The sequence below is a fragment of the Colletotrichum spaethianum genome (genome assembly GCF_022836535.1).
Source record: "Colletotrichum spaethianum MAFF 239500 DNA, contig31, whole genome shotgun sequence".
In the NCBI taxonomy this organism is placed as follows: domain Eukaryota; kingdom Fungi; phylum Ascomycota; class Sordariomycetes; order Glomerellales; family Glomerellaceae; genus Colletotrichum; species Colletotrichum spaethianum.
Window position 1 is genome coordinate 91475 of NW_026054801.1, and position 14232 is coordinate 105706.

Genomic DNA, 14232 nt, shown 5'->3' on the forward strand with positions numbered 1-14232 from the left:
TCGGCGACCTCAAGATGAAAACCCTCGCTAGCACTATTTGTGATATGTAAAAGATAAGAGGCTGCCGTGTGTGCCATTTCCATAAACACGCTTGCTGGGCAGAGCACCTCGCCGCCCACAACATGTCCTTGAATGGCAGTCGTCAGCTCGGGATGCGTCGTGCTCGAACTGAACATCGCGTCCGTTTTCTCATCATCTGAGTTCAGGCTGTCCAAGCGTTGCAAGAAGGCGTACGGAAGCGATCGCTGCATGCTACGTTTGCCTCTCTGGGATCTTGTGGCTCACGTCTAGTCTTATACGGCATCCAGTACGTCTTGGGATCGAACGCATAAGCAGGCAAATGCAGAAGCCGCAAGCAGGGCTCGGAGTCGCGGTGAAACTGGTGCCAATTGACAGGAAGACCCGCCACATGGAGAGCGGCAAGGCAGTTCGATAAACTCTTCCACCCGTCCTGACCCTGCTGGAGACTACTCAAGGTAGTCAAGTCCTTCTTTGAGCAAGACTTGGCCATAAGCGCTGTGCAAATGGGATGGGGGCTAAGCTCAAGAGCTAGTGAGTTCGCCTGGAGCAATTTCTGTGCCTCACAAGCGCGCACTGCACCCAGAAAGTCAACCGGCTCGCGCATCTGTCGTCGGAGGTACGCGGCGTTGAAAACGCCGTCGTTGCGCACAACTTCACCGAGTAGCGTCGAAGCTACTGGCACGCGAGGCGCGCTAAAGTGCACTTTACGCGCCGCCTCCTCGAAGCGCTCAAGAAGAGGCTCGAGCTGACTCGAGTGGAAGCCGTACTGAACCTTGAGCAGCGACGCGTGGACGTCGCGAATTTGCACCGTGGACTGCAAAACAGCGAGCTCGTTGTTGGTGCCGCTGATGACTGTCATAGCTGGCGCGTTGATGCAGGCGATCTGGCACGTCGGGCAGTTGGACTTGCGTAGAAAGTCTGCCGCATCGTTATAAGACATGCTCACCGCCAGCATCGAGTATGCGTGTGCCGTGCAGTGCGCCTGGATCAGTGAGGCTCGTGTATGTACGAGATAGAGCATGTCGCTGACGGAGAGTACGCCCGCGGCATAAAGAGCAGCGTATTCTCCTAGCGATTGTCCCATGACCAAAGTCGGTTGCAGCCTAAGCGAGCGGAGCAGATGAACCATGGCGACTTCCAGCGCGGCCAGCGAGAGTTGCGTCTGGCACGCCGTCGCGGTAGCCACTTCCTGCGCACCGATAATCAAATCGAGGAAGCGGTCGAGGCCTTGAGCATCGCACAAATCCTGGAACGAGTCCAGCGTGAAGCGGAGAAAGGGCAACATGTGGTACAGCTCTGCGCCCATTCCCCTGTAAATGGAGCCTTGGCCAGTGAAGGAAAACAGCAAACGAGCATCTTTCAAAGGTGCTTTGTGATCGGTGCCAAGCTTGCTGAGCAGCTCTTGAAGGGACTGCACTACATGTGCGGATCGGTGCATCTCGTGCATTCTCCTCGCTGTGGTGGTGTATGCCAGGCTGGCCAGATCCGTATTCGGGTGCAAGAGCAAACACTCCTTCAGCCGCGCCTCATTTGCCTCGAGGGATGAGCGCGTCCGGCCGGAGCATACGACGACATGGTGAAGACGCTGGTCGTGATCCCCCCAGTCAAAGACTTCTCATGCTTCTTCAATCAACATGCTCACGTTGCCGCCCGTAGCGTCGAAGCTGTTGACTATGATCTTTGCCAATCCATTGCCGTCTCGCGAGGGATGCAGCGGAGCGGTCCTGTCAGCGACTTTGACATGGGCTGCGTCCAGATCAGGGAACTCATGGTTTATCTTGAACGGCCAGCCTGGCTGAGGAGGTATGATTCGTTTTTGCATCATTAGTGTGGCCTTGATCAGCGAAGATACGCCTGCTGCTCCCTCAGCGTGACCTATGGCAGCTTTCAAGGCACCGACATGAAGTGGGAAGTCACTTGGTCGGCTTGGACTGAAGGTTTCGATAATCGCGCGCATTTCGGCCCCATCACCGGCTGTAGATAGTTAGCGTTTGTCTTAGTTCAGATCAAGTTGACAAAACCTTGGGTTCCGGTGCCGTGGCATTCCACGTATGAAATCTCGTTTGGTCCCACGCCGTTGCTCTGCAAGAGAGTGCGGTACAAATCAGCCTGCGCGACGCTCGAGGGGAAGGTAATCGAGCCGGCAGCTCCAGCATTGGTGTTCCTCGCGGTGCCAGCGGCGAGATTGCAGGCGCATACTGCCTGGGCGCTCTGACCCAACATGATGCGTGGAAGATTGCATACTCATGCGGCGCTTTCGAGTCGGAGCAAGAAGGATCTATGATGGCTGTCAGTTTCTCGGAGACGGAAGCAAACTCCTTCACCAGCCAGCATGCCTCGAGCAGGGTGGTTATTGCGTGCATCAACTCGCCCACCAACATCACCCTTGCCGGGGACATTGCCAGCCTTGACCGCCTCGAGGAGCTTCTCCACAGCCGTAGAATATTGAATCAGAGGCTTCGCGTGGACGTCGCATACCACTCTAGCCACATGGAAGCCATGGCTACCAACTACCAGAAGGCCATATCGCAAGTCGTGCTGGGCGAACGTATCCAGGGACGTACCATGTTCTCTGCGGTCACGGGCGAGGAGATTCACGTAACCGATCTCGGGTCAACGTACTGGATCAAGAACCTCGTCTCCCAGGTCAAGTTCTCCGGATGCAGTCACTAACCTATTGACGTCCTTTCCCAAGGAAGAGCAGGAATTCTGACTGAGAGCGGGAGGCACGACGACAAGATTTTTGTGGAGATTGGGCCGCACCAAACTATGCAGGCGCCTTTGAAGCGGATTTTTGCCAGCTGCTCCGTATCGGGACTATCGGAGTATGTCTCCGTGCTCAGTCGAGGCAAGGACTCGACCGCGACCACATATGCGGCTGCTGGTCAGCTATATGCTCTCGGTGTGCCAGTGAACATTGCGAAACTGAACGAAACTGGCTGTCGGCCTAAGCTGATTGTGGATCTACCGCCTTATCCATGGCGCCACGAGGATACTTACAATGCTATCGAATCAGTAGTGGCGGAACGAACCCAAGTAACGGCCAGGACCGACCGCCAGCCTCGTCGCATTTGCTTTTCCTTGGACTGGCAGCCCGCTCCTGAGTTTTTAACAGAATCGGAAGATGAGACGAAAGACGTTACTCTTTTTCTCCCCAAAAGACCTACTCAGACTCTCCGAGTGCTATCTGGGTTGGTTACTCAGCGATTGCAATCATCGGGCTTCGACGTAAAACTGGCCGCGTGGTAGCCCGCCGTCGGCCATGCCACGCATGGGCGGAAATGCATTTCGTTGGTCGAGCTTGACGCTCCCGTCTTCGACAACGCCTCTGCTGAAGACTTCAGCGCTCTTCAGAGAATCGTGTCGGATTCGAAGTCCATCCTATGGCTGTCGCTGAACACGGCTGCGGGCAGTATTGTTCCAGCTTTAGCGCAGACTCTTCGCAACGAAACCCCAGGTCTTGAGTTTCGCTCTCTACAGGTCTCCTCGCCATATTTGACTCGCATTACGGACTTAGGGAACATCGTTGCACAGCTTGCCGCCTCGAACACTCTAGACATGGAGTTTCGGGAATCACACGGCAGGCTGTCGGTGCCTCGCGTGAACGAGGATGCTCCTCTGGACGACATCCTGCGGCGTTTACCCCCACAGCAACCTATAGGCGGGACAGCAGCTTCGCAGCAGCCTGACTATGGACTCCAGCCTGATGCAACATACGTGCTAGCTGGTGGTCTCGGGGGGTTGGGTCGAAACATCGCCACATTCCTGGTTGACCTGGGCGCCCAACATATTTGTTTCTTGTCGAGATCTTCCACGGCATCCCAAGACGCAGAGGCACTTATGACCGAACTACGCCAGCGGCAAGTTTCCGTCTCGGCATACAAATGCGACATCTCGGACATGCGGTCTCTTCGAGCCACACTCCAGCAATGCCGACAGGTGCACCCTCCGATCAAGGGCATCATCCAATGCGCCATGGTCTTGCGCGACGTATCGTTCCAGAAAATGACCCACCAGCAATGGCAAGAAGTGCTCTGGCCAAAGGTCCAAGGCAGCGCCAACCTCGCGGTCGCCGCCATCGAACCGCGCCACCAGCCCTTCTTCATCATGCTCTCGTCCTTCACGGCCATCTTCGGCAATCGCACGCAAGGCAACTATGTCGCCGCGTGCGCCTTTCAGGACCCGCTGGCACACGACCTGCGAAATCGCGGCGTCCACGCAGTAGCCCTCGGCCTCGGCATCATGCGCGATGTCGGTTACCTCGCGAAGCACGGCTCCGTGGGCGCTCTGAAGGACTGGGAACAAGGCTTTGGCTTGCGCGAGTACGAGATGTGCGCCCTCCTGTACGCCGCCATGGCCAAACAAACCCCCACGCAACCACGCAACCCATGACAGGGCTCCCCACCGCCGGGGCGGCCACGGCCGCGGGTCTCGCTCGTCCATTCTTCCTCGACGGCCCGAAATTCACGGCCATTGCATTCAGTAATGACACAGCCCCCAAACAGCCGACCTCGACAGCAGCAGCAGACCCCACCCCCACTGCTCCGTCCCTCTCGTGTCTAGACCGCTGCGATCCCGATTCAAAGGCCCGGATGTCGACGGCGTTCCTCGCGGCCATCGCTACCACCTTGCACATGCCGGTCGCTGATGTGGTTCTGACGCGTGCGCTGCACGCTCTGGGTACCGACTCGCTCACCGTCATCGAGGTACAGAGCTGGCTCTTTCGCGCCTTGAGCGTCCAGCTATCGGCCGATGAGCTGATGGCTGATGTACCCTTGTCGCGGGTTGTGGATAGCGTCTGGGAAAGTGGCGGAGTGGGGCAGAGAGTGGTTTGAGGTGAGTCTGTCGGAGGCTTGTTGGTGTCGGGTGTACCCGAGGGCTTCGGGTACATATTTTACGGGGGGGATATTGGTGCAATAAATGGACGATGGAGTACGCTAGATGTACGTGTTTGCACATCAGATAGAGATGGGCAGCAGGCAATTAATTTGCAGAATAGAGGGGTTCTACGACCCCTTCTCTCTAGCCGCTTGCGCACGTTTTGCTTTTGTGGGGGAAGAACAGGACAACCCTGCAGGGATACCCCTAGGTTGCTAAAATGGAAGGATTTACCGGTAACATTGCAGAGTTGACAGGTACGCTGTAAGCGGCTGGGAAAAAGCTTAATTACACATCCCTCTACCATGGATGGCACCGCACCGAATTGTCTCGGGCTTTTTTTGTCCACTATGTGGATACGGGTGAACATCAAATACTCTCTACCAAGTACACTTTCCCACCCGGACACTCTCGGTCATGCTAAATCAACAAATAAAAATAAAAATTACATGTTCATCGTTCCTTGGTTCATGGCAGCTATCGGGCATGCACGTGGATGCGCAATCCTATGAGAGGCCGTCAACTTACCCATTTAAGCACATAGAAACCCCTATTCATGGCTATGACGCAGGGTGTACTGTATTCGTCCACCTCCGACTCACCTTCGGTCCCGTCCCTCACTCTACCTCGGTCTTCTTCCGACAAACCTTGATTGTCGCCTTCGGGGGAGGCACATTAATCGGGCCAAGCACAAAATTCGGCGGCCGCGCAGGCAAGTACTCAATGTCGTAATGCATCAGCATGTAGGCGAGCAGCATCTTGAGCATCTGCTCGACAAGAAAGCGACCGAGACTGTGGGTCACCATTAGTACCGAACTGCTCCACCGGCAACGGTCTGAATAATGGAGAGAGACGTACCAGGCATGCCGCCCATGGCCAAACGCTAGAAAGTCCTTGCTTGTGCTAGTCATGCCCATCTTCCTAGCTTGCAGCCCATCCTCTGTTGTCTCCTGCCCCTCGTGCACACGCGCGAACCGAAACGCATCATATCGCGTTGGGTCCGGATACAGCGCGGGGTCGAGATGGCGGTCGGCGGCGTTGATGGTGAGATAGGAGCCCTGAGGCGCGACCCACGCCTTGTCTGGCCCGGGCACACCAGCCGCTGGCACCACCTTGCGCCCCAGTGCGAAGAGCAAAGAGGTCAGTCGCATGCTCTCCCGGATTGCCGAGTCAGTAAACGCCATGTGGCGCAGCGTTTGTTTGGACCAGGTCTGGTTGTGCGTGGTAAAAACTTGTTCGGCTTCATCTCGTAGGCGGTCAATGTATCCGCTCTGTCCCCCGGAACCACACACATCGAGAAGCACACGGGCTAGTGTCGCGGCGGGGGTTTTGGTTGCGGCGAACTCGAGTGCCATCAAGCTCCGCGCGATGAACTCCGGGGCGAGTTCGCGGGTCCAGCCCTCGGCTCGAGCAAGCTCAATGTGCCAGGTGATGTAGTCCTCGGGGAGACCATCGGCGGTGAGGGAGCCGTTATCGATTTGCGCAAACATGCCCAGGCGCTCCCGGATCACGGGGAGCGTCCAGAGTGCGCAGCGCCGGTAGTGCCAGTGGTTTGGGGCGCCAACAGCATAACCGACAATGTCGCGCAGAAAGCGGGGGACGAGCTGGGTGGCGAAAGTGCAGAGCAGGACGTTGGTGGTGAAGGAGTTGGTATGGGAGAGATAGTCGCGGTTCCGGCACAGCGGCAAGCCAACCAGGGCGCGATTAACAACACGCAGTATCATCTCTGATGAGGTGTCCAGTACGCGTATGTCATGCCATCCCGGCGAAGTCCCCCACAGCTCGTCGACTGCCGTGCCTATCTCGTCCCACATGCCGGCAAGGAGTCTCGAATCCCTGCGTACGATGTACTTGTGGATCACATGCTCGTGGAACAGGATCTGGTTTATGCTACCGTCGGTCCAGGCATAGCGGCCGGCGAGGATCTCGTAGTGGAAGTCGGCTGCGCTGACCACGTGGTCGGGTTGCTCGAGTAGCCAGCTCAGCTTCTCGGGCGGCAGTGTGATGTGCTTCTCGCCTAGCGGGTGGGGCACGATGAAGCTTTTACCGTGCCGTGAGTACTGTTCAGGATCAGAAATGAGCCCCACGTTGACTTTTCACCGCCAGACTGACCTTTTCATAGCCTTCGGCGAACCACTTGCGTCTGTTGACGAAGCTCGCCAGCGTCGCCCACGTGTCAGCGCCCGGCAGTCTCGACGATTTACCGACCCATGGTATGTCGGGCAAGGGACGAGCCTTGGGAGTAGCGAGGAGGTACGCAGCGACTGCGATAGCGAGGGTGATGAGGATAGCATGGGTGCGTTCGAGCACGAGCGGCGATTCCATGGCGGCCATGTCTCAATGAAAGAAAGAGAAGGATGCATCGTACTTGCGCATAAGCCTCTACTTATTAGCGGCAAAATATGGAATTGGGGCTAAACTCCAGTCTACAGCTTTTCAAGGAGCCATGTCCACTGCGATGACCACGTGCTCACCTACTGCGAAGTCGAGCATCATCGTAGTGGCATCTTATGTCGGTGCACACGCAGCCGGCTATCCTGTGTAGGTGCGGGAATGAAGAAATCAGTTCAATAACATGCCAGAGATCTGTTGATAATGCAAAAAGCTCGATCAAATAAACTGTTTTAACAAGAGGCAACAAAATGCCCCTTTTGTCCACGATTTGGAGTTGTCTTTTTGATAGACAGGATACCTTTTTGTTAGTTGCCTAGTCTCATTCCTGTAAAAGTTGTCTATTTGCGTACTGCATTAGCGCCCAGTACTTAAATCGTACACTTGCTCAATCTTAGTTTTGAATAGAAGTATGACTAAACTACATGTTATTCAGAGCATATTCAATGTGTCTCTCAAAAATCTGATTAACAAAACTTGTTCTGAACCATCACGGAACCTTGGAATAGCTAATACGTCTTCCCCTCAACCCCTCTATGAAGCTTCAATAAGGCACAACTCGCTGCCTTCTATGCTCTTGATACCCAAAAACTCGAACCGCTCATCAGCCTTGGCAAACAGACTCTCGTAAACCTCAGCTGGTCGATCCCTAGCATTAAAATTGGCGAGCATGACGAGATCCATATACCTCTTCTCTCTTTCCAGAGCCCGGGGCACACCTCCCACTGGCGGCATCACGCTATCCATCATTAACACCCGCGCACCATTGTCGAGCGCTGGTATCAGCGTCTGCAAGATTAAAATGCAGTACTTATCCGGCCAGTTGTGGAAGACCCATCGGAAGAGATACACCTTCGCGCCTTTGGTAGGCTGAAGATCGAGGAAGGAATGCGCGAGGAACTCGACTGGGAGATTAGTGATTTTCGGCGCTGTGCCAATTGTCTGTGGGAGGTCCTGTTATTATGTTAGCTATCCATCGAAGCATCATCTTGTAGTTTCTATGTGCTGTCAGCCTGCCACCTACCTGCACGAGGAATTTCAGATGCCGAAACTTGCTCGCAATCGCCACCACAGCATTGCCGTGACCGCCGCCTAGATCAACAACCAGACTGCCCTCGGGCAGCGAAGCCCAGTTGTACCCATTCACCAAGTGTCTCAATGACACGCCATCGCGCTTGTCAATCATATTCATGGCAGTTCGCGCGCGGCCTGACCTAGCAGGCTCACGTTCCAGGATCTCAAACCACGTCGACCTTTGCTGCTTGCACTCGAGCGTAGCATGCAAGACGCTTGCCGCCGAGTCAGCTGGCTCGTCAGCCTTAGGATGGCGCTCCAGGGCCTGCGCGATGAAGCCAACGCGAAGACCATTGTCCAAGATCTTAAAATCCAGCACGTCGTTTAGGACCGGGTCCATTGCCCACAGACGACTCGCCGCCGAATGCGCGATGCGGCCTTGACTCGGCTCGCGCAAGACGCGATACAAGATCGCAGCGCGCAGAATCGTTTCCAGGGCGGATTGTCCAAGACCTGTCTCCTGCGCAAGTTCGGCATACGTGATGCCGTTGGAGTCGTCCAGCGGGATCTTCTGCGGAAGCGCGAATTGGAAGACGGTGGCGTCATCGGCCTTGGCGTTACTGGAGAAGTTCATCAAAATGGCCCGAGGACCTTGAACTAGCTTATGAAGCTCCAGCGAGGCATCTTGCAGCGAAAGACATGCGTCCTGGATCTCTGGCGGGAAAGAATTGGTTTCGAGAGCTTGACCATCTGCAAGCGAAGGCGTTGGGATGTTGTTTTCGCGCAGATATTCTGCCACAATGGCTGCATTTTTGGAAATGGAGACAGCAAGATTGTTAAGGTATTGATGGTGGCCATGGTTGAATATTATCCCTTTGCCTCAAGATCCTCCGCGACTTGCAGTGTCAAATCAGAACGAGCAAGTGATTATTTGTATTCGCCTTGACGGCGCGACATATAAACTATTAGCTCAATGACTCTTTTATGTATGTACACCCGTTTGTCTTGTGTAAACGCTGTGGCTGCCCTGGTCTAAGCATTCCTAAGTAAACTACAATTGGCCAGCGCATTTCAAGTTGATGTAATTACCTTGACCCCCCGAGTGTAAAACACGCTGAAAACACGCCAAACCAGAGCCTATCAAAGCAGATTACCGCAGCCACGTTTCTGAAAGAACTAATCAGTTGCCTGAGGTCCGGTGGGGGGCCTTCAGGTCTTTTGGTGGGGTTTTCGGCAGAGAGATAAGCTTCGGTCCATCCTCAATGATACTCTAGTTTCTAGCTTCTGCAGAGCCAGAACCGGGTACTGAAGTACTGTGATAAAAGGTTCCGTATCCTACTACCTACTGGCACGAACTGCGTGGTCCTGGTCCAATATTCCTCCCATCTATTACCATGTCTCCAGCTACCATTGTACCTGAGAAACCAGCCGTCCCCGAATTGCCCGAGCTTTCCAGGCAAAGGCTTGAAGCGGCCGGCATTGACCTTTCTCAAGCTTATCCTGAACATCCCAAGAAGGTTCTCTACCTCCAGGACGTTTACAAGCTCCGTGGCGAGGATCGTGAGTACATTGACCCTGCTTCCCGTGCCGACCCGGAAAAGAAGGCCCTTTTCTCTGCGGCGAAAGAAGTAAGTATCACAAGGATTCTATCTGCCATTTTTTCAAGGGCGCTAACATGTTCAAAGGTGAAAGATGTGACCGTCCACATTGGCACCGAAATCACCGGCCTGCAGTTGAAAGATCTTACCGACCAGCAGAGGGTACGTCGACTGCTCATTGTCACAACAGTTCAAGCATAAAAGCTAACTTTCCACAGGATGAACTCGCCCTCTTGATTGCGGAGGGAGGTGTTTTCTTTTTCCGGGACCAAGATCTGAGCCCGCAGAAGCAGCTGGAACTGGGTGCCTACTTTGGAGAAGTCGAGGCGAACCTTCAAGACGCATACGTCCCCGGCCTTCCCGGCACGACTGGTGTCTGGTTCGCAAGTTCATTCTCGAAACGGTGCCAGCATTCACTGATTCTCAATTTACTTTCAGGCCGGCTTTCACTGCTACTATGCCCATGTTCGACTACTACTTCCGGAACCCGTTTGGAACCCAGCGCTGGCACACTGACATGGCTTACGAGCACCAGCCGCCGGGTTACACGTAAGCCCAGTTGAAGTCTCCATTCACGCGCGTTGATCAATTAACTCTGTCCTCAGACACCTGCACAACGATGCTGTTCCCGATGTTGGAGGCGATACGCCCTGGGCCAGTGGCTACGCAGCATACGACAAACTCTCGCCCGCATTCCGCGAGATCATTGACGGACGCGAGTGCGTGTACCGCTCAGCATACAAGTTTCTTGACCGTGAAGACCCCGTAGGCGGACCTAAGCTCGTCGAGCGAACACGCCCCATGGTCAGAGTAAGTTCGGCCGGCTGAAGTGACACCAGCAATGTCAGCGCAACAGACTTTTACTGACACAAGTGACTTCGCCAATTAGGTGCACCCCGTGACAGGCTGGAAGTCACTGTACGTTAACCGCGCCATGACGCTGCGCATTGTCGGGGTTGACCAGGGCGAGAGTGATGCTATCCTGAACTACCTGTTCAGTGTTTACGAAAGCAACGTCGACATCCAGTGTCGCTTCACGTGGACGCCGGGGACTTCGGCCATTTGGGACAACCGGTAAGTGTAGCATTGAAGAACGTGCGCGTTGAGTTGTAAACTGACGCCAAAGCAGAGTGACCATGCACAGCGCGGCATGGGATTACGAAGGAAAGGGCAAGCGACACGGCACCCGAGTTTCCAGTCTTGCAGAGAGGCCGTTCTTTGACCCCAAGGCCACCAGCAGGCGCCGTGCTCTGGGAATCGCCAGCCCCAAGGAGTACTAGATGTCCTCGGATTTGAACCAGGTAGTAGCCTAGCCTCATCCGGTGCTTCTTGCATTGCATCAAATCTCAAGCATCTATTTATGCGTAAATACCGAATGTCCATTGTGTAATCAACTTGCAACAGTCTAGGTACATCGTCGGCCTTCAGGCTTGTTGTTTTTCTGCCTTGTAGCCGATTGCCAAGTATATTGAGTTAGACAGGGTCCCTCTGCTCTCTCTCAGGACTTAAGGAAAATCTGCTTTATTGTCTCCTATCCACTATGAGACTTAGCGAAAGGGGTATCTAGTGTTGCTAGAACTCTATCTCTATTCAAACGTTCGACCATAGACGTCCTGATTAATTATCAATGTATTTCGGATCTCTGAAGAAAGTGATAAGGTGTGACTCTCGGGGAAGCTCCGAGTACTGAAATTTATAAACAACTTTGCAGAGCCCATCGAGCCATAACTGTTTGAAGACAACATCGATGAAGGTCGCACACGCTCCCTCAGTGCTAGCACCCGCGCCAACTACTGGATTAACGAAGAACGCGATCATTGGGCAGAAGGAACCGCTCAAGCTGATTCACGCACTATTCAGCAATGGATATTAATATAATCCAAATGTTCAAAGGCGTCGTTACTACTACGGGGGTACCGGCGACAAAGTTCATTGGTGACATCCATGAAGACGAGCATACCAGCGTCCACTGCGACTGAATTAAAGCTAGTTAAGCCACCAGCGACCGGTTCCTGCAAGCGGCTCGTTACAGCGAGTATGTCAAAGCCAAGCATAGTTCAAGTCTGCTGGTTGATGTACATCTACCAAGGCAAATCCGTGGAGCTGTCCTATCAGTCTAAACCAATGTAAGGCGCCGGGTGGAGAATATCCGGTTGTGTCCTTGGCTTGAATGCTGAAATGGTTCGGCGAAGCAACTTTGAATGCAGACGACAATCGGACCGCAGACTGCATCGAACTTGCTAAAACCGTGAGTGGTAACGAGTTTTGGAAGCTAGCTCACGAAGTTTGCATGAAACTATCGCTATCTTTTAGCGGAACCCTTAGTAGATGCCGAGAGAGTGCAGTGTGGAGCGCATACATGGCAGGATATACTTCTGTATTGGAGTCCGCAATTAAGTGCGTGTTATCTGGCTTGTAATTCGCGGTTTCCCTTGTTTGATATTTCCAAACTTGCCACCTTTAGTTTATTCCTGCAATTTCTTGATCCGACGGCTGGCTTCAATATTTCAGTATTGAAAGATCCGAACCTCACATTTCAAACCCTCAACAGTTCCACGTTACATGCTGGGCTATGTAGGAAAAATGACCCCCTTTGCTAAGCCCGAGCACGGTGCCATCGCCATTAGAACTTATTAGTGGTGACACGGCAGAAATCCCATAGCAATTCCGTTTAGCCGCACTTTATTGTAACACTGACCCCCGAGACGTATTAGGCTAGACCTTCGCAGCCAAGCAACAACTAGTGTCGCACCAGCCTACCGAGGTCCATGTATAATTATCCGACAATGTTGCGCTGATGCGACATATCGGACCTCTTACCTCCGACCACGGCTATCTTGGGTTCTATTATAACGGATCAACTGGGTCATGATCAATATGAATTGAGGGTATAAATACATCTCTTTCTCGGTTAGAACTCAAACATTATCCTACCCAATTTTTGGCTGACATATTATTGCGGTCAACATTAAGAAGTATGGTATTCAAGCATCTTTTCGGCCTGACTGTCGGTGCCACTGCCGTCTCAGCTCATGGCTTGATTGATCAACTGATCATCAACGGCAAGTCTTATGTCGGTTTCAACCCTACTGCCGCCCCCTGGGTTCCCGACCAGGGGACCATCTCCTGGCCAAGCTGGAACACAGATACTGGACCCGTATACGGCAACAATGTTGGACATCCCGACATCATATGCCAGATAAACGCTACAAACGCAAAGATATCTGCTGTCGTTCCTGCAGGCAGTGACATCCCACTGCACTGGACCACGTGGCCCGACTCTCACCATGGTCCGATCTTCGCATATTTAGCCGACTGTGGCGGCGTCTGTACCAACGTTGACAAGACCAAGCTCCAGTGGGTCAAGATCGCAGAGGAAGGTCGTATTCAGCTGGGCGCCGGTGGTGGTAGTCCTGGATTCTGGGTCGCCGACCAGCTGATCGCGAACGACGGCAATTGGACTGTCCGCATCCCATCGTCTATCAAGCCTGGGAATTACGTACTGCGTCATGAGATACTTGCCCTTCACTCGGCATACGACGTCGGTGGTGCCCAGTTTTACCCCCAATGCATCAGCATCCAGATCACTGGGTCTGGAACCGCCTCTCCGCCTGGTGTGGTGGGCCAGAAGCTTTACTCGCCAACTGACCCTGGTGTGCATTTCAATATCTATAACGACGAATCCAATCCGAACTATGTGATGCCTGGTCCAGCTCTCTGTAAGTTCGAAGTTTGAAACGCCTAAAGATCTCTGTTAATTTTGAGACAGATAATTCATAGGTTAATGATCGGGTGGCCTTACATTCGGATTCCGGTTGCTCATTGAGAACATAGACCTTGCAGAACTGAAGGAAAACATCCGATAATTTAGTGTCTCAGAAGGTGTTACCTGAAAGTATTACCTAAGACCGGAAGAAAATTCTATGCAAGAACCATATGCTCGTGAACTACAGCCTCAGTATCTCTCACATTGATAATAAAATTACTTATTGCCCCAGACGTGAATCGATTACATACTATAAGACCTTACTAGGCCCTTTTTCTAGATAAAATATTTATATTTTCGTCAACAGGTCCAAAATATTCATAGCACTAGATACAGTGGATATTACTTTTATCGGCGCTCAGCCTTGCGATGTGCTCTTTGGCGATCCCTAGCTTCCTTGCTCAGATTTATTATAGGATTGGAATATGCATAATGCAGAGTGTAGAAGTAATCACGAGTATAGAGGAGTTATTGAGAACTACATTAATGTTGGAATATTTCGTTCTGTCCATTTTCGCGCATCAAGTAGGTGTTGCTGAGCCCATTTGTCAGGCGCCCAGAGGG

General features: G+C 53.1%; 8 protein-coding genes across 8 annotated transcripts; 5 read left to right on the top strand and 3 right to left on the bottom strand.

Moving 5' to 3' along the window:
• Window positions 1–202: 202 nt before the first annotated feature.
• ColSpa_09838 (orsellinic acid synthase) lies at window positions 203–1459 on the bottom strand (the record flags this gene model as incomplete). Its single annotated transcript, XM_049276050.1, has 1 exon — window positions 203–1459. One exon carries the CDS (start codon window positions 1457–1459, stop codon window positions 203–205), a length of 1257 nt encoding a protein of 418 aa, XP_049132007.1.
• Window positions 1460–2022: 563 nt separating this feature from the next.
• On the bottom strand, window positions 2023–2244 carry ColSpa_09839 (orsellinic acid synthase; the record flags this gene model as incomplete). The annotated part of the gene is made up of 1 exon (XM_049276051.1): window positions 2023–2244. One exon carries the CDS (start codon window positions 2242–2244, stop codon window positions 2023–2025), a length of 222 nt encoding a protein of 73 aa, XP_049132008.1.
• Window positions 2245–2304: 60 nt separating this feature from the next.
• On the top strand, window positions 2305–2694 carry ColSpa_09840 (reducing polyketide synthase PKS2; the record flags this gene model as incomplete). Its single annotated transcript, XM_049276052.1, has 1 exon — window positions 2305–2694. The coding sequence occupies one exon, from the start codon at window positions 2305–2307 to the stop codon at window positions 2692–2694; it is 390 nt and encodes a 129-aa protein (XP_049132009.1).
• An 885-nt stretch (window positions 2695–3579) lies between these two features.
• ColSpa_09841 (highly reducing polyketide synthase ZEA2) lies at window positions 3580–4413 on the top strand (the record flags this gene model as incomplete). Its single annotated transcript, XM_049276053.1, has 1 exon — window positions 3580–4413. The coding sequence occupies one exon, from the start codon at window positions 3580–3582 to the stop codon at window positions 4411–4413; it is 834 nt and encodes a 277-aa protein (XP_049132010.1).
• Window positions 4414–4613: 200 nt separating this feature from the next.
• On the top strand, window positions 4614–4856 carry ColSpa_09842 (highly reducing polyketide synthase Dhc3; the record flags this gene model as incomplete). Its single annotated transcript, XM_049276054.1, has 1 exon — window positions 4614–4856. The coding sequence occupies one exon, from the start codon at window positions 4614–4616 to the stop codon at window positions 4854–4856; it is 243 nt and encodes an 80-aa protein (XP_049132011.1).
• A 660-nt stretch (window positions 4857–5516) lies between these two features.
• ColSpa_09843 (cytochrome P450 monooxygenase gloP) lies at window positions 5517–7233 on the bottom strand (the record flags this gene model as incomplete). The annotated part of the gene is made up of 3 exons (XM_049276055.1): window positions 5517–5691; window positions 5758–6959; window positions 7012–7233. The coding sequence occupies 3 exons, from the start codon at window positions 7231–7233 to the stop codon at window positions 5517–5519; spliced, it is 1599 nt and encodes a 532-aa protein (XP_049132012.1).
• Window positions 7234–9698: 2465 nt separating this feature from the next.
• Window positions 9699–11182, top strand: ColSpa_09844 (alpha-ketoglutarate-dependent sulfonate dioxygenase; the record flags this gene model as incomplete). The annotated part of the gene is made up of 7 exons (XM_049276056.1): window positions 9699–9932; window positions 9990–10064; window positions 10121–10281; window positions 10341–10451; window positions 10508–10712; window positions 10792–10976; window positions 11032–11182. The coding sequence occupies 7 exons, from the start codon at window positions 9699–9701 to the stop codon at window positions 11180–11182; spliced, it is 1122 nt and encodes a 373-aa protein (XP_049132013.1).
• A 1697-nt stretch (window positions 11183–12879) lies between these two features.
• On the top strand, window positions 12880–13638 carry ColSpa_09845 (polysaccharide monooxygenase Cel61a; the record flags this gene model as incomplete). The annotated part of the gene is made up of 1 exon (XM_049276057.1): window positions 12880–13638. One exon carries the CDS (start codon window positions 12880–12882, stop codon window positions 13636–13638), a length of 759 nt encoding a protein of 252 aa, XP_049132014.1.
• Between the last annotated feature and the right edge of the window lie 594 nt (window positions 13639–14232).